Source organism: Labrus bergylta, chromosome 11, assembly GCF_963930695.1.
Source record: "Labrus bergylta chromosome 11, fLabBer1.1, whole genome shotgun sequence".
Lineage (NCBI taxonomy): Eukaryota > Metazoa > Chordata > Actinopteri > Labriformes > Labridae > Labrus > Labrus bergylta.
In genome coordinates, this window is record NC_089205.1 from 23,716,812 (window position 1) to 23,739,516 (window position 22,705).

The following is a 22,705-nucleotide window of genomic DNA, read 5'->3' on the forward strand; positions in this document are numbered from 1 at the left end:
AAAAAGAACTGCATCCTTTGTCCTTTTAAGGGAACTGGGTGGTATCTTAGCAAGCCAAACCCCTTTGCACCAGACAGACTGTTTCTCTCAAACAGTTCCTGAGGTTTCATGGGTTTGCATATTCCCTGCCCCCCTCAGGCTGTTATTGGGCTCTTTAACTCCTCCCATCAGCCGTCAGACCAATGCTTCCTGTTGGCCACTCCCCTAATCTCCTCCTTTCCCTTCTCCTCTTCCTTACTGTCCCTTCTTCTCCCAGACAGACCCTGCCCTTTCCTTTCTGTCGCCCCGGTCTGTGGATTGTGTTGTGGAGGATTGGGACTCTGACAATGGGAAGCTTTCTTTCACTCGGCCCGCTATGCTGACACTCCTCTCCCTCCTGTTGGGAATTCATGTGAGTACGACCTGCTCTTTCACTTCTTTTTATGGTGTCGTATTTCTGCTTTCTCATCCTGTTTGTGCCATTTTGTGGAAACCTAAACAATACAATGAGTGGGATGGGAGCAGATGAATTATTGATCATACCATCTTTCCCAGCATCTGTGTATTGGAGAATCTCAGAGGGACTGTACTTATTAAGTAGAGTATCATTACCTTATTACTGTTAGTATGTTCATTTGTCATGAAAACATGAAGTCAATGATTATAGCTTCTTTTGAGGGCAACTGTTGCACTAAAACACTGCTGTGATTCTTCAATGCCTCCTCAGCCAGCCCACACACTTCTCCATTTTAGCTCCTAGGCGGGCCTGGCCGGCTCTGTGGCAGGTGGGCATCTGTGCTGCAGTCTGAGGGCTGGGCTCTGTAATCAAGCATACATGCTCTTTTGTTTAGAGGATTAGTGATCTCTCACTGGCCTTCTGATCTGAATTTCTAATGGGTGTAGGGCTAAGAGGCTATATGGTATGTGAGCCACATGTGAATCAGCATCCTGTTTGCTTATGTCATTCTGTGAGTCCTTGTGTTGCATTGTACTGCAGCAACAGCAGCCAGTGCATCATTTCAATTGCTCTGTCCCAGACTGCGAGTAGATAGATGGTTCACTGGTTTCCTTATTGATTGATCTTTTGTTCTGGAAGATGGCTCTTGTGTGAGTAGAACTATCTGAACGTTACATGTTTGACGAGAGCAGCTGATGATGGAGATGTTGGGCTGGTTTTTGCTCTGCAGGATGGCTTCTCTGGGTCACTGGGAGGCTGCAGACTCTCCTGGATGCTGTGCCTGAGGGCAGATACTTAGCAGGAGTTACATGTCTGTCTCAGCTTCAGGTTTCAGTCAGTTTGTATACACGGGTTTGGAGTTTCAGATCAGGGGCTTGCAGCGTGCGTATGAGAACAGTTCAATCTGGACTGATTCACCACATCTAAATCTTGAGGACAGCCATTTAAAGGACTCTAGGAACAGGGAATACAGACACGTTTGTCAGTATTGAAGCTGTAGCTGCACCCTCTGAAATTCATTTGCCATGCACCCACACACAAAAAAGGAACACAGATGAATGAATAGAAAGAGTGATGTGTTTACTTATCACTGAATCTCCAGGTTACATCATCCTGTAAACAACATACATGACTAAAAATGAGCTGATTTGAAATTGTAAAAAAATCAAATTTGATAAATGAAATATTGCTTAAAATTGTTAATTTTGTCTTAGAAATTAGTTGTTTTAATAAACTGCTCTAATACAGATTTTTTTTTACTGCACAACAAGCATTGTTACTGTACCTCTAACTTTGTAGAACTATTTTTAATAAACTGTTGGACGTTTCTATTTAGACTTTCTATTTTCAATCTCTTAATCTGTATAGTTTGGTCATGCTTCCTTCTCTGACCAGCTCCTGCAGGCATGTTGGCTATTGATCATTCTGCTCATTCTAATGTATGAGCTGCAGCTCTGTGCTTGATCAAAGGCAATCACACTATTTAAGTGTCCTCTTTTCAGATGGGTTTTCCTGAGCCACTTGTTACGGCTCGTTCATCATTCATCAGAGTCAGCACTTTCGCTGCATGAGGACATTATCTTTAAACTCTGATTATAAGGCGTCATCAGTATGACGTGGCCTGATGACAGAAAATGTAGCTGCATCAGAGATGACAGGATACAAACTGTAATAAAAACTCAAGTTGTCTAAAGTATTTTCCATTAAAGACAAAATAATGTAGTTTAAAACAGTTATAAAGTTCCCTATCATACCTGCATCACATACTGTAGATACATTAAAGTAAACACATCATTCATCCTAGCTCCATTGTACAGTTTTAATTATTATAATAATCTTAGTTAGTAGAGAGTGTTTACCTGGGATGTATAGGCCGATCACATAATTGTTATGTTTAATCTTTAATTCTCAACAATCGCTTGTTGTAAATTCTTTGCCACAAATTATCCATATTAAATATTGACTGACTTATGGTAATCATGTTGCTGAGCAAATATTGTGACGATATCCGCGGAGGACAATAAAGCAGAGACCTCATGTGACCGTCTGAACCATCATACAGGAAGCCACAGTGTCTGAGTAGCTCTGAGTGCAGGTGGATGAGGGTCTCAGGGGCCATGTGCACGCTGCACCGATCGACCTTTAATAAATCTGCAGTGCATGTTGTGTCTGCAGACACCCGGCCTTCCAATGCCGCATTGTGTCCTGCTTGCCTTTGTGATGGTGGGCTCACGGGGAGAGACACAGATGTCCCCCTGACTCTCTTTTTGTGTCAGCGTTGATTAAAAATTCTGCTGACTACTGTGCTGTGCATGATGTGGTCACTTTCTCTCGTCGTCTCTCATTAGCAGTCACATGTTATCAGTCTGCAGACAAAGGCAGATGAGAGATGGCTTTATTGGTCATTTGAATTACAGTCACTACTTTTTCTTTACAGTTAAGGACCTCTACAGTTGGTCAGGATATTTTATTCAGGAATTTCATCTGTATCCTAAGGTATTCTTAAGAATCAGACTCGTCCAGGTAAAACAGATAAATACAACAATATAAACTTGGAGCCCAGTTAAAGAAAGTATTTAAATATATAACATGAAACTAAAATGGGTGTGTTATTCTTACAGACTGTATACATTATATCCACAGACTGTTTTATTTAATTATGTGAAACCCGTCATCACTGACCATGCCCGGTCTGACAGAGACTGATGCATTGAGACAGGTTCTTCATGTGATGCAGTGAGCTGTAAGGGGAGCTTGTTAGTTTGAGGAGCAGAGGTTTTTACGTGCTGAGTGAATAATGGCTGACAAGTCATCATCATGTCGACCCAGGCGCCGTCACTAGCCCCACAACAACCCCTCAACACTCTAAACGCAGAAATGTACTTTCAGAATACATCACTGTTGTTGTTTTTTTTTACATGATTGTACAACAGTGCACATGTTTTTGAATATACAGTAGTTGCCACAAATGGGACAATGCAGTCAGTCAAGCATGTTGTGTGTCTGAATTAGTGTCATCACATATTGCTGCAATTTGTTTGCTGTTTTTTTTTCTTCGAACCATTAGTACTTTAATCCTCAGGAAGATTGAAAATGAAGATCTTTACAGGATATGTGACACTCACAGTGATGTAGAGAGGATGTCCAATGGTGTGTTGTAATGTAACTAAACAAATGAGCTCTAGTGGTAATACTCAGTCCAAATCTTAACTGTCAAATATTAGTCTCCCTTTTCCTTCTCCCTCTTCTTTATTCTATTAATTGCAAATATCTCTGTCATTGCGTACTACATGGATTCTTTAAAAAACATACTAAATCTGTCCAAACCAGTACATTTCTTCAAATGAGGGACTAGACTTCTTTCTGCTCAGGCTCAGTGTACACAGGAACAATGAATGCATGATGACACATGTGCAGGGACACAACAGATGTGGATGGAAACATAAACTACAGTCTATATTTGAACACAATCCTGACAGCACATCATTACGGGCCAACGTTTCATACTTCAGGTCACTCAGACTCTGGCCAATGTTTACAAGTCCAGCAAGCAGCTGACGGCTCGACTAAACTTTAGGAAACCTCTTTAGTCTGATGTCGTCCCTGCTGTGACACACACACAGCAGATATCACTACTGAGGGTCAGATTAACCAGATTGTTTTATTAATCCTTATTCAAGATAATGTTCCATATAATATAACAACTGTAAAGAGAAGAGGACAGAGACAGACAGACTTGAAATACTCGACGCACTTGGAAGTAGATTTGTTTGAGTGCTACAGAGGGAAAGAGGAGAGGAAGGCAAAAATCCTTTTTATGGCCTGTGTAGTGCAAACATCCTGGAATCTGGAGTCGTCACAGCTAGGGAATGAAATTAACAATCTACAAATTACAGTCTACAGTCGCCAGGCAGTTTTCCACCTAGGCTAACTAATGTTTCATTCTTCAGCTTTCAGTGGAATCATATGGCAATGATTTGACTACATAGAGTAGACAGTAAAATACATTTAATTACTTTGAACATAAATGTGTTTTGTGTCATTAAATGAGGAAAAATCCAAAAACATCCTGATTATTATAATTGGACATAGTTTCAATGATTATAGCAGTCCCAAATATCAAGACAAGTGTTGGTTTTGCTTGCAATGTTTGAAGATTTGGGGGATTTCTGAGATTAAATATTTCTGCTGACAGCATGAAACTCTGACAATTTAAAGAAGAATTCCTATTTTATCCCATGGATATTTTTTTCCATAAAATTCTTCCTTAAAGATAAAAAAGCTTTAAACTAATTAAAATTGTTTTCTGGAAGCAAGTGATTTACGACTGACTGAATTGAATACGGTCTTAATTTTTAATAACATTTTTCTATGTGGAGCATCAAAGAGATCCCACTCTGGGAGTAGCCTGGCTTACTGCAGAGGTCATAATTTGTAGGGTCTTTCCGCAGACCGTTATGTAATAGTCCTCATAAGTTATTAAAGAGCTGTGGATGAGAGAAGTAGATCATCTGTTCAGTCTGGCTTTTTGACAAATTCTAAGTGGAACGTTTTCTCATCCACAAAAGATAACATCGCTTATTCCATCTATTAGTCATGAGGCTTTAAAAAATGTCATTTCTTTTATACATACCACTCCACAAAGTAGTGAAATACACTGGAGATATTAATCATCCTGTTTTATATTTTTGGAGGACAAACAAGCCTTACATTTCTAATTTGCAGAACAGCCTACTAGTTTGAGTACAAAGCCAACAGCAACTGAACAAGCAGCACTTTGTCGGAGAGTTAAAGAGCATGTCATGCTGCATACAAAATCCAGACAGATTAAAATTAGATCGATGTTTTTTTCTTAACTTGAGGCCATGTTGCTGAAATCCACGTAAACCACTCATACTTAAAATCCCCATTAGCCCACAAACAACTCACTTTAAGTATGTGACCTTATAGTCAGGTTCATAGGCAAGCAATTAAGGTCAAAAATGCACTAGTGGCATTAGCGTTTGAATGATGATAATCAGGGCTAGACGGAGTTAATGAATTACTCTGGCTGTTTGCTTTAACGCAGGTCTGGGCTGACTGGGTGTGATGTGTGATATAAGGCTTGGAGTTGTAGTCACAGTAATCCAGATGGCAGACAGGGCTCGACCCTGCTGGAGGACATTAAGCTACTTAAGTGTAATTCTGGGTGAGAGTGGACAGAGATGCGATGTACAGTTTCCAGTCAACATTCACACTGGGTGGACTGTCCTCATGTGGCATGTTGCAGTGTGACAGATACAGAACAGAGGAGAAACACAGATGCATACTGACTCTGATAACTGACCTCATCTGTATGAAGTGCTGATCATGCAGTTCCTGTGACAGGGCTTTGAAGAGGATCTCATCACGTGCTGCCTTTTAACATCACAGTGTGCACCAGATTCAGGTCTGCAGTCTGATCTCTACTGTCACTATTAGTGGTTGTTTGATATATCTATCAGATCTATTTTTGTACTTTAACTCATGAATTGCTTCTGTTTATTTTTAGATGAAAGGCTTTATGATGCACATATCTTAGCATACAGGCACTAAAAAGCCTTGTAAACTGTATGTTTTAAAGCATTTGCAGTGATTTAACAAATGCTGTTTTGGTCTTTTCTGTTTATTTAAAATGCTTATTTTGCTGTTATTATGTTATACTGAGCAAAATCAAAACTACTTAGAGCGGCTGTGAGGAAAAAACAGTTTTGAAAGACATATCTGTCTGCGGTGAGGCGAGTGGGAGGGACTGAGTTGAGGAGGCTGCTGGGAGAACGGACAAGCAGAGAGGGAGGGAAAGGGAAGAGAAGGGAAGGGAAGGGAAGGGAAGGCGGGGGAACTGTTGTAACCCGTAAGGCAGGCAGGCAGCAAGCCAGCCAAGAGGGGTGGAGCTTGAAGGTTTGGCTCCTTAAGCTTCCTCCTGATGTCAATGTTCAGCTGCTGTAATTCAGAGTCCAATGCGAAAGGAAGACAGCGCAAACAGGGGAGGGCTTTTGTGGGGAAGCGAGAGGAGGGGGAGGTGGAAAGGGTCGAGGTAGGATTGGTTGTGTGGACAGTGAAAGGGCCAGGCAGCTCCTTAGTCAGTAGGCCTTGTAATCACTTAGCAAGGAGCAACAATGGGGCCTGCGTGCCTGAGAAAATCCCAATCTGCAGGATGTCGGTTTCTGAGAGCAGGCCTGCTGATGCTGTGAGTGTGTTTCTGTGGCCGGTAGAGAGAGAGGAGAGAAGAATGAGAGGACAATAGAAAGAAGCAGAGAAGAGATGTGGGGCGTTTAGCTGAGCTGGAATGTCATTGTTAGAGCTCTCAGCTCTGTGTTTCAGAGGGACAGCTGCCTCCATGGCCTGCTCACTCATGTGAGACATTCAACCCCGTTCACTGTGCATTTCCCCCAATCTCCCACATACTCACACAGACAGATCCACCGGCAGACAGGTGGTGCCTGAACTCAGCCAGCTGGGAGTCAAGGATAGGGAACTCGGAGGAATTTGGGGAGTGGCACTTTAAAGCTTCCTCTTCCTCTCCTTACACTCAAGGCAAAAGGGGCCTTTAGCTGTGATTGTCAGAACTGAAAGGCAGATTGGGAAGCTTTAGCTCCCAGTGCTAGTTCATGTGCAGGCCTAACAGCTAACGTCATCCCCGGACAGGCTGAGGGAGCAGTTCTGTTGTTGCAACCTCAAGGGAAAAATTACAAACCCCGCTGTCGGAGTAGTGGATGAAAGATGAGGCGAGGCTGAACATTTGAACAGTCATAAGGCGGTGACGCACAAAGAGAAGATGGGTGAGTTCTCATTAATTACTGAGGAAATGTTTGTGTGTGTTTTCTGAGGATGAAAAAAAAACAAGAGGAATATGAAAATAAGCAGCTATTCATTTTGTGCACTAGTCTTTTATATTTCCTGTGTTGCTTATATACATACGCCAAAATGGTTTGCTTGAACCTATTGTCAGCTATATTAAATATATTACCTGTAAGTGTGCAATGATGTTTCACTGTTTCTGATATACTACACCCAAGATTGTTTTAAAGCCTGGCATCCCCAAACATTTGCAAATGAGATTTAGTGTGAAATCTCAGTCATTATTTTTATTTCTAAAGGATGTTATGAAGGAATGCAAACCTCTTTTTCTGAAAGATTTTTTAGTTTTTAAAGCCTCCATTCTACACTGCAATGTTCCTATTCCTCTGACTCTGTTTAGGAAACCAGAGAGAGAGAGACAGAGAGAGAGAGAGAGAGAGAGAGAGAGAGAGAGAGAGGTTCTCCCGCTCTCGAGGACTTAAGCCTCTGTACATAGGGAGCACGCACTCACAGCTAGGCTACCAGCGCCACTGCAACCCGAGCTGGTCAGGGCCCGATAGCTAGTTCCAAATCATGTGGCTTTTAAGATACCCTACGATAAGATACATACAATACGATGTGATTTTCCAGTTTACAAACACAGCCATTGAATTAAATGATTTAGTTAAAACAGTTTCCTGTTCATTTAATCCTCAATGCTGTAGCAGATTCACAATGTTACACCTAATTACAGCTATGTTGTTGTGTACAATACTGCCTTATCTGCCACCCAGTTCATATTGTTTGTGATGGAAATCTGTCTGAAGGGAGAGCAGACACATCTGCCAGTGCAAATACCCAGTGGCTAATGATGTGCTCTATTATTGTTGTGCCTCACTTCCCTGATAATATATATCAGAGGATCTCTGGGTAAAAGAACCCTAACTTGTTTGTATCGTAATGTTACGTCCCATGGCAGAGAGATTCCTAAAAGTAGAGAAAGTAGAGATTTATGCTGTTTTGTCCGTCTGAATTGTTGTTGTCCTTCTAATCCTTGTGTGTTTATGAGCAAGATGACAGATGTACGACATGTCGATGGCACACTGAGATAATCTGTGCCTGACCCACTGATACAATTTTATTTAACAGAAACCTGAACAGAGAGCCAGCAGACATCCACTCATCTGGATTTGAACCAACAATCAATCAATCTTTATTCTTATAGTGCCAATTCATAAAGAAAAACCTTATCTCAAGACACTTAACAAAAGAGCAGGTAAAAGACCTTACTGTTTGTTATATTTACTGCAGAGACACAACATGAATCCATCGTGAGCACTGCACTAAGCAACATCTTTCAAGAGGCAGAACCTCATGTTGGACAGCCCTCTGCCCAGACTGTGTTGGACTTGGAAAGTGGGATAAAGGGAGCTGGAGAAAAAAAATAGATGGATAGAGACAAACGGAGCAAAAACAACAACAACAATGAATAAGATAGATTTATAGCCACAATGTCGGTAATAATGTTCAAAGTATGTTGTAGTAGCAGAAACAGCTAAATGTGATAATAGACCAATCAGTCTAATATTAACATTAACAACGGCAATGAAACAGGAAGAACTTATTATGTGAATTAAAGAGGTGGAAGTTAAGCATCTTTAAGATTCACTTTAATATTTTTAATAACCATAATACATGTAAAGCTGATGTGAATAGTTGAAGCAGTTGGAGTCTAACAACAGTTAAACAACTAAAAAGAGAACGGTGACATATTGCACAAAATGCATTAAAGTTTTTGTTGCTGTTGAAAGAATAACTTAAAGAAAGTGCACTTTAAACAGCACTGTATTCACAGACACGCTGGCTCCTAGACGGCATATTTGTCACAGCTGACAGTTTGGCCCAGGGGAGAAAATTTTTCTTCCACAGCATTAACGTGATTAGGATTTGTATTTATGAAGTCAAACAACCTCTGGCTGTAAGGGTGTTTGTGAAAAGAGAAGCTCAACCCACTGACACAGTTCCATAAAGAGAGCACACACGCTCACAGATACAAGAATGCAATGAGGTTTCAAGATGTGATCAGCATTATGACTCATATCCTCCTGCCCATGCAGAGGGATGTTGCTCTGATACGCCCTCCTCACCCTGTCTGAATGTTTCCTCGTGGCTTTCTTGACCTTTCCTCTGTTTTCTCTCTCCCTGTGTGTGCAGGCTAAGTGGTCCCTGTGTCCCATTTGAATGTCCATCATTATGGCTAAGCGTGAGACCGGCAGCACCAGCCCTGTGGTCCGGCAGATAGACAAGCAGTTCCTAGTCTGCAGCATCTGTTTGGACCATTACCACAACCCCAAGGTTCTGCCCTGCCTGCACACCTTCTGTGAAAAGTAAGCATAGAATCAAACGACTCAATATTATCTGTCCATCAAGTGAAGTTCAAAGTGCTTTACAAGACACTGACAAACAAAAAGATATACGCAAACTACAGAAAACTGTGATAGAGACAAATAATAATGAGCTGTTTTGAACTCTTTTACCAGAATGTATGCTTATTTGAGAATAGGCACAGAAGAAAGTTGATAAATAGTTCAGTGCATCTCTATGTTTTTGTGTTTGCTCTGCCTGCAATAAGTTTGTTAATCACTAGGAGCCATTAAAGTGATGCAATGGTCCAATTTGACACAACTTACTCAGTCCTCTGTTTCATCATTGTGGCTTTTCATGATGTTTAGCACTTACCACTCTGATGTGAGCCACAAGAATGCAAAGAGCATTTTTTATGGCCGGCAGGGAGCACTAGATTTCGACTGCTCTGTTTGTCTGACATTGAATAGATATTACAAGTGTTTAAGTGTTTTGGAGCTCGTTTTTGTGCCCAAATAAAACTCTAAGGACCAGAATCTTATTGTCTACTTATACTACTATACTTCACTAGTTTTTGATTTTTACTCCATGTTGTTGTTTAAGGGATCTAAATGGCAGGTTCCTTCTATTATTTTCTTTGTCTTCTCATCTGTGCAGATGTCTTCAGAACTATATCCCTCCTCAGTCTTTAACGCTGTCCTGCCCAGTATGCAGACAGACCTCCATTTTGCCAGAGAAGGGCGTGGCAGCCCTGCAGAACAACTTCTTCATCACAAACCTAATGGAGGTGTTACAGCGAGACCCAGAGTGCAGCCGACCTGAGGCCTGTAATGTCCTCGAGTCAGCCAGTGCAGCCACCGCCTGTCAGCCCCTCTCCTGTCCCAACCATGAGGGCAAGGTAAGCTTTAAGAAAGACTGGGTGTTTATTTAGCTGATTAGATACATCCACCACTCGGTCATGACATCATTTTAAATTTATCAGCAAATTACCCAACAGAAATATCATGTTTACCTGTACTGTGCTCCACTGCACCACCTGCAGGTGATGGAGTTTTACTGCGAGTCATGTGAGACCGCCATGTGTCTGGAGTGTACAGAAGGAGAACACAGGGAACATGTGACAGTTCCTCTGAGAGATGTGCTGGAACAGCATAAATCAGCTCTTAAGAATCAGCTGGACGCAGTTCGTAACAGGTACCATTTACAAAACTGAATCTAGAATGAATGATGTGCTGCGTTTTAGAGATATTATAATATTTTATTAAAAAAATTAATAAATTTAACATTGTTCTTTTTGTTTTTCCCCCTCTTTCAGACTACCTCAGTTGACGGCTGCCATTGAGCTTGTAAACGAGATCTCCAAACAGCTCACGGACCGAAAAAATGGCGCAGTGGCTGAAATCAGTAACACCTTTGATGAGCTGGAGAAGGCTTTACACCAACGAAAGACTGCTCTCATTACTGAGGTGGAAAACATCTGCAGCACCAAGCAGAAGGTCAGAGGCCTTACTGATTCGTTTATTGTGGTTGGAGAGCATCATTTCTTCCTTAATGTTCCAACTTTAAGTAGAAGCTGACCCTTTCTCCTGTGATATTCTCAGGTGCTTCAAGCCCAGCTGAGCTCTCTGCTCCAGGGCAAAGAGAACATCCAGAGCAGCTGTAACTTCACAGAGCAGGCTCTGAGCCACGGCAGCGCCACTGAGGTCCTTTTGGTGCAGAAGCAGATGGGGGAGCGGGTCAGTGCTCTTGCGCGACACACCTTTCCTGAGCAACCCCATGAAAATGGACACCTGGAGTGCCAGGTAGAGACAGACGGCCTGAGGCGCTCCATCCAGAACCTGGGAGTCCTGATCACAACAGGGACTGTAGGTCATACTAGTGTTGCCACCGGTGAAGGCTTGCGGCATGCACTGGTTGGCCAGCACACCTCTGTCACAGTCACGACTAAAGATAAAGACGGCGAGCTGGCGAAGACTGGGAATGCTGCTCTGAGGGCGGAGATCATCTCTGCAGATGGAGCGTGCACTGAAGCTGAAGTGGTGGACAACAAGAATGGCACCTACGAGGTTGGATATACGATCCGCTCGGAGGGAGAGTTCACCTTCTCTTTACTGCTGTATGAGCAGCCTGTGAGGGGGAGTCCTTTCCGCTTGCGCGCTGTCAAGCCCTCAGATGTCCTGCAGTCACCGGATGATGTGAAGAGAAGAGTGAAGTCTCCAAGTGGAGGAGGAGGTCATGTTCGACAGAAGGCTGTGCGCAGGCCCTCAAGCATGTACAGCACCACCAAGAAGAAGGAAAACCCCATCGAGGATGAACTGATCTACAGAGTGGGTGGGTGAATTAACGGCTGGGAGCTACTGGCTGTATGATGTTTCTTTTTAAAAAGACGAAGTCAAAGGCAGAACATCAAGAGATAGTCCAAACAAAATGATTATGTACAATATTTTGACACATGCAAAGTACTGAAGAATCCTGATTTTTTTTTTTTCCAATAATAGGAACAAGGGGGAAAGATAAAGGTGAATTCACTAACCTACAAGGCATCTCCACCTCCAGTAATGGACGGATTGTGGTGGCAGACAGCAACAACCAGTGTATACAGGTCAGTGAGCTGCATTAAAACTGTCATAAAGTATTTCATTTATTAGTTTTTGGACTAATTTACACTTGACTTCTTCTTCTAGGTTTTCTCAAACGATGGCCTGTTCAAGATGAGGTTTGGAGTCAGAGGTCGTTCACCAGGGCAGCTGCAGCGCCCCACAGGGGTCACAGTGGACATGAACGGTGACATTATTGTAGCCGACTACGACAACAGATGGATTAGCATCTTTTCCTCGGATGGAAAGTTCAAGGTTAGGGGTCTCAGAGAGAAAAAAAAAACATTCTTTTCACTTCACAAATTAGAAACGCTCAACTGAACAGATAACTGTCCCTCTGTAACAGAGCAAAATAGGCGCCGGAAGACTGATGGGACCTAAAGGTGTTGCAGTGGATAAGAACGGACACATCATCACGGTGGACAATAAGGCCTGCTGTGTTTTTATCTTCCAATCAAACGGGAAGCTGGTGACGAAGTTTGGAGCCAGAGGGACTTCAGACAGACACTTTGCAGGTATAAAGTACAAGAATACTAAATACAAGGACTTCTGATCAATTTCACTTATGATGTCTATTAAAAGGAAGACAAGATGCACTCTGAGCAACGTTTCATGTTTCAGGCATGTGATTGGGCCAGATTTACATATTTTATTTATTTATGTTTCTTACCGTACATGAATGGCATGTTTTTTTTTAACGTTTCTTATTTTAGAGTCTTACTTTTGTAAGCATGTGTAGCTGCTTGTTTAATAATCTAAATAAATGCGATGATGCTTTTTTGAATATTGTACTAAAACCATGCAGCTGATCGTTTTAGTACAAGACAGAGCTGTAAAGACATTAATGCGTAAAGAAATGTGATTATTAGAATCAGTTCTTTGCCTTTTTTTTGTGGAACCAAAATGACTGATTGCAAGATCTCCATGCATTAATGTAATCCCTTATTGAGATGTTCGTGCACAGTTTAATCTTACCCATTCTTTCCATTTCATTTCTCACTTTTTTCTTTTCTTTTCTTTTAGAGAAAAGTGGTGCAAACATTGCACTGGAACAAAAGCTTAGTAAATCTGGCCCTGCTTTCAGTAAGTAATTCATCTCCTGTGGATGTGAACCTAGAGAATGAATCTTTGTTCTTTTTACTTGTTGATGCATCAGCTCTTTCATGTCTCACATATTTTGCCCCCCGTCACCTCTGAGTCTCTGTGTGATCACTGCGTGTCTTGTCTAAAGTCCAAAAGGAGTGTGGAACTTCCTCTGGTATGTTGCAAAACAGCCGATGACTCATCTTTCTTTTCCTCTTCTCAACGTCTGCTGCTTCCAGGTCCTCACTTTGTGGCTGTTAATAACAAAAATGAAATCGTGGTAACTGACTTCCATAACCATTCAGTCAAGGTATGTGTGTACATGCTTGTTATAGTTTAGCTGCATTGCAAGGAGGGTGAATAATAAATATTGACGTAAATAGAAAACAGCTGACACGACAAACTAAAGTTAAACAGCTTTGATAAGCTGTCTTGTTCTAGATAATTTGAGTAATATCCTTAATATTCTGATATTCTCAACATGTTTTTTATTATCTGACCTTTCTGATGACAGAGTGTCCCTCTCTCATTATGTTTCCTGTTTGATCTCCCCTGCAGGTATACAATGCAGATGGGGAGTTCCTGTTTAAATTCGGCTCCCATGGAGAAGGGAACGGTCAGTTCAATGCACCAACAGGCGTGGCTGTGGACTCCAATGGAAATATCATTGTTGCTGATTGGGGCAACAGTCGGATACAGGTTGGTAAAAGAAAAATACATCTTATTTAAAGCAACAAGCAGAGTTGCATGTAATTACCCTCTAAGTTTTTTTCCCTCTGTTTTGTGTAACCCACCAGGTGTTTGACAGCTCTGGGTCCTTCCTGTCTTATATCAACACAACAGCAGACCCCCTTTATGGCCCCCAGGGCCTGGCCCTCACCTCTGATGGTCATGTGGCGGTCGCAGACTCTGGGAATCACTGCTTCAAGGTCTACCGCTACCTGCAGTAGAGACCTGAGCCAGCCATCATCAACACTGAAAACACTGACAACAACACAACCAATGTATTCCACAGGGTGCAATGACCTTTACAACATAGCCTTTTGATGTGCACATCAGCTGATCTCCTGATATTATTATTATTATTATTATTATTATTATTATTATTATTATTATTATTATTATTATTATTATGTGTCTAATTCTGGGTTTACGCTCCTTATCATGTGTATTTAAGGGTGTTTTGAAAGTTTGGCTATGTAGCATCCTGAGGACATGAAATGAACATTTCTCTTGGACTGTTTTAGATCCTATTGATGGTATTTAATAAACTCCAACTTATGAGAGACTGGGCAGGGTAGGAGATAGATTAAAGTATTTAATGAGCCATAAGTTGTCCAAATGCATGAAGTTTTGATTTATCTTAATGCCTAGCCAACCACACAGTGTACACATCAGTTGCTTTTCTCTTGAACTAGTTAACGCTTACAGTGAAATGAACAGTGCTATACGCTTCTCTGGCAATGAAATGCTCAATTTCTCACTTACTGGTAACTCACATAGAAATGTCGCCACCATCTGTGCATTGATTTGCTGTATGTATTGTATATACATAAATGTATATTGTGTATATTAGATCGCTCTGTATGTATGTGCTATGATTTTGAAACACAAAGCCTTTTGGCTATTCAGAGAGCAGCAGTCAAGGACTCCGGGATTTTAAAATTGTGTATGGCAGCTGTTAGGAGGTGTGCTTTGTCAACATACACAGCACATGCTTAAAAAAAAAGAAGAGTGTCATATTTATTGCTAATGTAATCAGCACAATGTTTTTGTTAATATCTGTTGTTTTAAAGGGAGAACAAAAAAAAAAAAAATGGAAAAAAAAAGCTAATTTATTTTATTTTATACACTAGCTTAGCCTTTACAAATTATTTTTCTAAATTTCTCTCCTTCTTTCTTTAGAGCTTCTCACCTGACCCCTTTAGCTGAAAGATGAATTTCGCGTTAAGGCAGAATCAACATCCCCCCCCAACTAATGAAAAGAGCAATGTTTGTGCATATGAGCAGCTATTTTCCAAAGCTACAAACTAAACATTGTGTGGAAAAAGGAAAGTTAAGAATTAATGTAGAAGCATTTTGACTTGTGGAGGCTTTTTTTTTTTGCCTGTTACAGTTTAGAGTTTTATAGAGTTTTATTCATTACAAAAAAATAAACACATATCTCAGGAAATCCATCAAACCTAAATCAACACATCAGTGTAACAACTTTTTTTTTTTTTTTTCTGGTATCAGATCTTGAAAGAGACTTTAGGAGTTGTACATGAGAACTGCTAACTTGTAGAGATCAAGGATCATAGAAAATATTGGGATGTTAATTCTGTTTTAAAGCGTTATTTTTCTGGCTTTCACATAGGAAACTGTTACAAAATAACAATACGATCATTTATTATATGACATTTTATAACAATCCCATCGCATTAGGATACACTTGCCTATGATACCGTTTCAAGCTATAAAACACAAATTCAAGTTTCTGCCTGCACAACAACAAGCCATGACACCCAAGAAAAACCTGTGCAAGTAGATCTGTTTCTGCTCCTGCTCCCCCTAGTGTTCATTCTGTGTAATGTCATAAGAAAACCTGGTGCCACAGCAGAAGAGAGACCAGTTGCAGGATGAAGGCAACTTCCTGGTGTGAAGTAAATACCTTTAGAACTGTGCTAAACAGCCGAACACCAACAATCAGTCTTTTCTAAGCTGCAGGATTTATGGACTGGACTGACCCAGCTTCACCAGTTCTTCAACCAGGAAGTTGCCGTTTCTCATGCACCTGATCTTCTGTATGACTTGTTGCCAAACAGGAGCCCACTGACTCCCTTAAAGAGTCAAAGGCTCACCTTTTTGACATGTGTCTGAAACATTTAACCTGAAGCTGTTTGTGTCACACCAAAACAAACGATTTTGTTTTCTCTATGAATATGCACTGGTAATAAAAGCACATGGTTTACTGAGTTTCCGACTCTTTGTTTTGATTGCTATTGAATCAGCACATTGTTTAGTCAAGATTCTGTTTATTTTACATTTTCTTTATGTTTCTGCATACATAAAAAAGATGAAATGTTGTTTCCCCAGCCCCAAGCAGTGTGAAAGAAAAGGACATGTAACATAGACACATAACCTAAAACATCTATTAGGGAATAAATCACCAAATGGAAGTATGTTGAAGTGATTTTTCTTAAATTTGATCCACGTCTTTGCTTAGAGTTTTCCCTGAATTCCACTATAATGCTAAATATGTTGTAAAAGTGTGCACAGGTATGGCGAAGGATGATTTGGTGATTTTGCACTCATTTTCTAGCAGTACTATATATTGACTGTGCAGATAGAAGATTTGCTAACAAGGTTTTCTTAAGACAATCTGAAACACAGGTCACTAAAAGCTTTGAGCTATTATCGTTTTTCATCAAAGAATATGTCATTTCATGTTTTCTTGAAAAATTATTTATTTGCAGACCACGTTGTGCTTCTGGTCTAAGTTACAAATACTCACAGCACATACTTTATGCATCTTTTGACAATAACCATTCTCAAAACATTCAAATGGTACATTTATAGGTGGTGCATATGTATATTCATACATGTGCATAAAGAAGCTCAGAAAGAACTCAAAGCTTTAGGGTGGAATTAAACAGCCACAGTACAATGATACAGTGTCAAAGCTAGATTAGCGAGCGAACTGTGCACTGAATAAACCAAATCATAGTTGGGGTAAACATTGAGTGAATGCATGATATAACAGGTTGCATAGAATTGTTTCAATTTAAAAAGAAAACAGCAAATAAACCCTTACATTTATGAAGGAGTGTCTATGAGTATAGTGTCTACGTAGATATACAGCAGTATGAGGTAATCAGATTTTATGGCAATCCAGTGCCTGGATCTAGAAAACACTAATACATGGAAAGCTTCTTTAATGTTCATTTCATGTGGACACTGGTTGAATACAAACATGTCACATAGCTATTGTATGTGTAGTGTGGTTTGAAAATACAATGACAGACAACTAACAATTTGTATAATACAGTTTGAGAAAGACAGGTTCAAAACAAATTGAAAAAAAAAAGGAAATGATGAATGATTAATCTCTGCATACAAAACAAGCATTGACAAATAAATAAATACATTTAAAGTCATGAATCAGGGAGAGGACAGTAGTTCTGACAATTAAACAAGGGTTTGTGGGTAAAGCATTTCATTTCCTTTAAGTGAACTCTGCTAAACGTTTTCGACCATATTTCAAGGTTTAACATTTCACAGCACATAGCCCTGTTGTTGGGGGGGATCTGGCGTCCCGGCTGTCTCCGCTAAGCTACTGTAGTCTACTACTAGAAAATTAGCAGTGAAGCCTAAATTGAGAGTTGTTCCTGCTGGAAATAGAGGATATGGAACTGCTACTATACTACACTGTACATTGCAGACCAGCTGTCTTGAAAGTTGCGTCAAAACTACAGACTCTAACAGTTTCACTTCCCTTTGCTTTACTACCATGTGACACAGATAGATCTTAAAATCATGACTCGACAACGCTATAGAAGGGGAAATTTTACAATATCGATTAGCTACAGATAAATACTGTTTTTATGGTGAAATGGTGGAAATAAGGCAGATTAGATGCATTTGTAATAAATCCATAAAAAAATCAGTTTTCAGATTTTCTTCTTTACAATTTCCAACAGTCCTAAAATATAAAAATAAATGCATGCAAAAATATAAGCACATGACAAAATGTAAAAAAAAAAAAAAAAAAAAAGTGTTACTGATCCAATGAAAAACATAACATATGTTACACAACCTCAAAATGATGTGTTTTCTTAGGCACGCACTGCATCTAATGACAAATAATTCAGTCATTATCAGTATAATGACAGGCAGGTTCATCCAGTGTAAGAATACCTATGGACAGTGTCTTTATGCTACAAATCAAACATACAAAGCCTGCTGTTTAGCAACTACAATATGAAAGATATCCACCTTCCCACATCTACTCAGTAAACCAAATGCCCTTCAAGTTGAGAGGCATCTTCTATAGCACCTTTGGAAACAAAGTAACACCTTATTTGGATCAAGTGGCTTCAAAAGCAAATCAAAACTGGAGTGCTGAAAACGTGACAAGTGCCGTGAAACAGCCGCTGACAGAGTCTGTGTCCAAGTGAGCGTCCCGATCCCTCCCCGACCGTGGAAGAGATGCAATATTTCAAGTAGATTTTTTTAATAGAATCAAAGCTCTTGTTTTTTTTTTTGTGTTGCTTCACACAATCTTCAATTTTATCTAAATGTGAGGCACTTGCAAAACAACATATATCAACTAAAACTCTCAAGCGTGAGTCTGTTTGTTAGACCTCAGAGCTGTCACTGTTACTGACGGCTTGTGTCATCATGGGCTCTCTGCTGCTCGAGCTCTTCGGCACGTCTTTCCTCTCTCGTTTTGAACGGACCAGTAACACCACCAGTATGATGATGAGCACTGTGAGGAGCAGACCTACAAAGATCCCGATGATCAACACTAGTCTGTCGTCGCTGTTGTCCTTCTGGTTCAGCTCCCGGGGGATGATCCCTTTGGTGAAGATCTCCCTTTCTGGGCTCGTCCTCTGCTGGCTGCTGCGGTCCAGCGCGATGTGAAGGATGTTGGTGCCGCGGTTGTTGCTCACGCCAATCTCATCTATTATGTCTGGCACATCATTGGCTGATCTTCTGCTGCGATGTTGACCCTTAGGAAGCAGACTTGTGTGTGGGCTCATTACATGGTACTCCAGGCTCCTCTTCCCTATGCCGCGGTTAGCATTGTCCCGAGAACGGACGGTGTAGATGGTGTGAATGAACCACTCTCTGCCTGTAGACACCTGTAGAGAAAGACAGGATAGCATACAAATGCTATTAACAAATGCAGCTTCTGTCAAATGATCTGCCTATTATGAAGTACTAAAAATATCAAAACTAAGAATATGAATATATACAACCAGGATTTAATTTAGCATTACTAGTCTTAAATAGGAAGATTAAATATGGAAGATTAAATGTAAATGTGCAAAAACAGAGTTGTAAATGGGCAGTATTGACATAAGTTAAAGTGCATGAGTGTAGACATATTATAAGCAGAAACTATACAATATAACGGCGAGTAGACAGACAAATGAAGTGAACATGAGTGCAGGGAAAATTTGTAAATGTAACATGTGCAGAACAATCTATCCAAGCATTAAAGAAATATGTCTGTTCCAAAAGTCAGAACTCAACTGGGGAAAAAGGCCTTTAAGTTTGCTTCTCCCTTTACTTAAAACAAATTACAAAAAGAGCTGAAACTTAATGAACTTCTCTCGCTGGATGCTTTTAAGAGGAGGTTAAATGACTTGGAGGCGGATACATCTGGCTGTAGATGTTCTTCCTGATGTATTCGTGGATGATATTTGACAAACATTTGCTGTTTCGGATTTGTTATTTGTGTCTTTTAATGTCTAATGTATTTTGTATTTGAATGCTTGGCTGCTTGTTGTACTCTGTTAATGTGTTGCTGCATGTCTTGGCCAGGAGACTCTTGAAAAAGAGATTTTTAACCTCAATGAGTTTCTTTTCTGGTTAAATAAAGGTTAAATAAAAAATATGGATTAAAAAAAATGCGGTATGTCCACTACAGCTATTGTACAAGACATTGAAAAAATACTAATTTGTACTGAAAAATGTATGCTGGCTTTTTCTTCTTAACAAGCCAAGAAACACAGACGTGCTGACCAGAGAAGGAGATCTGCACTCAATGAAAAGATGAGAGTCTGAGTCATCCTGTCATCACAGATCAGAGGCGACATAAAGGTCATGGTGACTGGATTGTTCAGATCAGTGAGTCTTTTTTTCTCAGCTGATTAGGAAGAAAACTTAAAAAGAACAGTTTTTAAAGTCACTTTCTGCACAGAATATTTTCATCTTGCTCTTCACAGTTGCTCTCTCACAGCAGGATGCCCACAAGTTCCCAGAAAAAAAAAAAAAACATACCAGCACAACCAGTGGAATGCGTCCCAAATTTGTGAAATATGAGAACGAGAGCTACTCCACTATGAATATCTAGTTGATGCCTTTACTGACCTGGAAGAGAGCTGAGGAGTCCACTCTGAAACCATCAGACCCAGGTTGTCTCACTAGAGCTAAAGCGCCAGCGTCATCCACCGCGAGGAAGGCTTTGAACGCTACATTTCCAAATGAGCGGGCCTGAGTGTCGGGCTGGGCCTTATCCTGAAGTGAGAGGACGAAACAGGAAGGAAGAGTTAGGTGTGAACGTGCACAAGGTTCCTGTGTGAAATAATCAGAGGAAACTCCTGGGCCTTACAATGATTTTGAATCTGTAGAGTAGTGACGGGGCATCAGCCAAGCAGCCAAATTCAAAGTTACTGGGGTTGTATTTAGGGACGTATCCATCAGCTCCAGTACACAGGAACACTTTCTCAATGTTACAAATAAAAGAGTCACCCAAGTTCTGCACTGGATCCACCATCACTCTTCCATATATTGTATCTCCTGAGGGAAAAGGAAAGAGTTTTTATCAGGATAAAATGTAATAAAAAGTGTTTATATCATCCACTGATGCATTATTTTTAAAATATGTTTTTTACTTTAGACTAGATGTTGACAACATTAAAAGCTCAAACAACAACAAGAGCATTTCACTTGGACAGAACTTACAACACGATTTTAAAGATATTTTCTGAGAATAAAAAACATGACTAAGGGCTAGTTTTTTTGAAAAACATGAAAGGCCTCTTACGTCCTTATTTACAACAAGGGGGGATATTTGTGCTATATCCACATGCAATATTTATCATGCAGGAGTTCCCTTCTGATGTTCAAAGTGGAGATAAGTCCAAAGAATAGTGAAATAGAAAGAACTTCCACAAATGTTCACGCAGTTACCCTGTGAGAACGCAGTGTCACTCTCCTGTCCAAAGCCCATGGAGCCGTCGGAGAGCCAGAGTTCCCGCTTAGAGAGTAAGATCATCTGTGTGTTCAGACTGAACTCTGCAGCCACAGGGTCGCTGACCTAGAGACATGTAGAGGACAAAGAAGATGTATGTTACAATATAAATAAAAACATTTATTCTTATCAACACAACATTTCAATCTTTGTGTGGATGTAACACAATTTTAGAAAATGTCTCAATTGTGTTTCCTCACAATCCTTCTTTCATGTTAAGTTTATTCACTCACAGGTCTCATTTTTAGGATCATCATACAGACATTTGTAGAGCTGTACATTTAAGCTTCACAAATTTGAGAATTTGCTTCATTTTCTGACAGCTGGTGCTCTATTCACTTTTAACTTCATTGTTTTTGTGATTAGTCAGTGAGAGTAAAAAACTTAACATCTTCTGTGAAAAGGGGATAAGGTATTATGTCAGATCAACATGATTACTGTTATTATACTAAACTGTCACTGTGGCTGAGAAGTCGATGTTAGCATCAGTAGAATCTGGACACAAAGCACTGCAGGTGTATTTAAAAACATTCAAAACGGGATGTAGACTAAATGTTTGGTTGTTTCAAGTAAGAAGAATTACTGTTTACTACTTGTTTGGATTAGAATAAAAGGAGGATTTCCTCTCAGATCCTTCCCCAAGATAATCAATAACAGTCACCATTTATAAACCTCATCAAAATTTCATACATAGGAGATCTCACCTGCTGGAAGCGGATGTCCACATCGAAGGTAAGAGGCTCTCTGGGATTGCAGACAGGAGGGATGGTGTACTCCAGACTGGGAGGGGACGTACAGGGGACCAGCTTCACAGTGTATGTACCAGAGTAGTCTCGCACCTGAGAGGGAAAAATGATCATGAAAAATTAGATGTGAAAACAGCAAAGAGAATTTCATTCCCTTATCAAGAATACAAAATGGGTCCTCACCGCAAAATCAGAGACAAATGTCCATTGCTGAATGGGCTGGTTGTAGGTTGGCTCATTCCTCACAAGACTGAGGTTAAAGGTCAAACCCGGGTGGTCCGGACACATGACCATAGAGGTGAGAGGAGAAGCTGAGGGGGGAAAAAACATCAATTAAATATATTAAACTGTATAATCAGCACGCTCAGTTACAAGGTTAGAACCTTTGAATTTGCAGTTAACACTCTCCTACACATAACATATTAATATTAACACATTTTATTTAAACTTTTATACAAACTAATATGACCAGCTATAAAAAAAATGCACTTTACAACATACTGTACCTGGATGTGAAAACACAAACAGGCCTCTGAATCGAGCCTCAGTGCGGAAGTTGACTACCAGTCGTCCATGTCCATTGATACGCATGCTGGTTGGATACAGAGCTCCTGCAAAAGACCATTAAAGGAAGCTTCAATATGGGTACTTTATTTCTATACATATATCATTTACAGACCATGACACATTTTCAAGTATTTCTTAAGTTTTAATGCTAAAA

At 40.3% G+C, this 22,705-nt stretch overlaps 2 protein-coding genes across 3 annotated transcripts in view; one reads left to right on the forward strand and one right to left on the reverse strand.

Annotated features, from left to right (window-relative positions):
• Positions 1 to 232: 232 nt before the first annotated feature.
• Positions 233 to 16,233, forward strand: LOC109984759 (tripartite motif-containing protein 3). Of its 2 annotated transcripts, none has more exons than XM_065959976.1 (13): positions 233 to 391; positions 9,449 to 9,621; positions 10,256 to 10,496; positions 10,641 to 10,792; positions 10,914 to 11,094; positions 11,200 to 11,929; positions 12,097 to 12,200; positions 12,283 to 12,450; positions 12,542 to 12,710; positions 13,219 to 13,278; positions 13,518 to 13,588; positions 13,837 to 13,977; positions 14,076 to 16,233. In XM_065959976.1, exons 2-13 carry the CDS (start codon positions 9,476 to 9,478, stop codon positions 14,226 to 14,228), a joined length of 2,316 nt encoding a protein of 771 aa, XP_065816048.1. In that variant the 5' UTR covers positions 233 to 391; positions 9,449 to 9,475; the 3' UTR covers positions 14,229 to 16,233. The 2 variants fall into 2 exon arrangements, with proteins under 2 accessions (XP_065816048.1, XP_065816049.1); XM_065959977.1 differs by lacking the exon at positions 233 to 391 and adding an exon at positions 6,495 to 7,236.
• A 2,274-nt stretch (positions 16,234 to 18,507) lies between these two features.
• frem2b (FRAS1 related extracellular matrix 2b) overlaps positions 18,508 to 22,705 on the reverse strand; it is a 49,545-nt gene continuing 45,347 nt past the window's right edge. The window contains exons 18-24 of the mRNA XM_020634846.3: positions 22,491 to 22,595; positions 22,168 to 22,295; positions 21,943 to 22,077; positions 21,178 to 21,304; positions 20,597 to 20,784; positions 20,356 to 20,502; positions 18,508 to 19,121 (exon numbers count right to left, since the gene is read on the reverse strand). Of these exons, the coding sequence (XP_020490502.3) occupies positions 18,615 to 19,121; positions 20,356 to 20,502; positions 20,597 to 20,784; positions 21,178 to 21,304; positions 21,943 to 22,077; positions 22,168 to 22,295; positions 22,491 to 22,595 (1,337 nt within the window). The 3' untranslated portion in view covers positions 18,508 to 18,614. The remainder of the gene's footprint in view (positions 19,122 to 20,355; positions 20,503 to 20,596; positions 20,785 to 21,177; positions 21,305 to 21,942; positions 22,078 to 22,167; positions 22,296 to 22,490; positions 22,596 to 22,705) is intronic.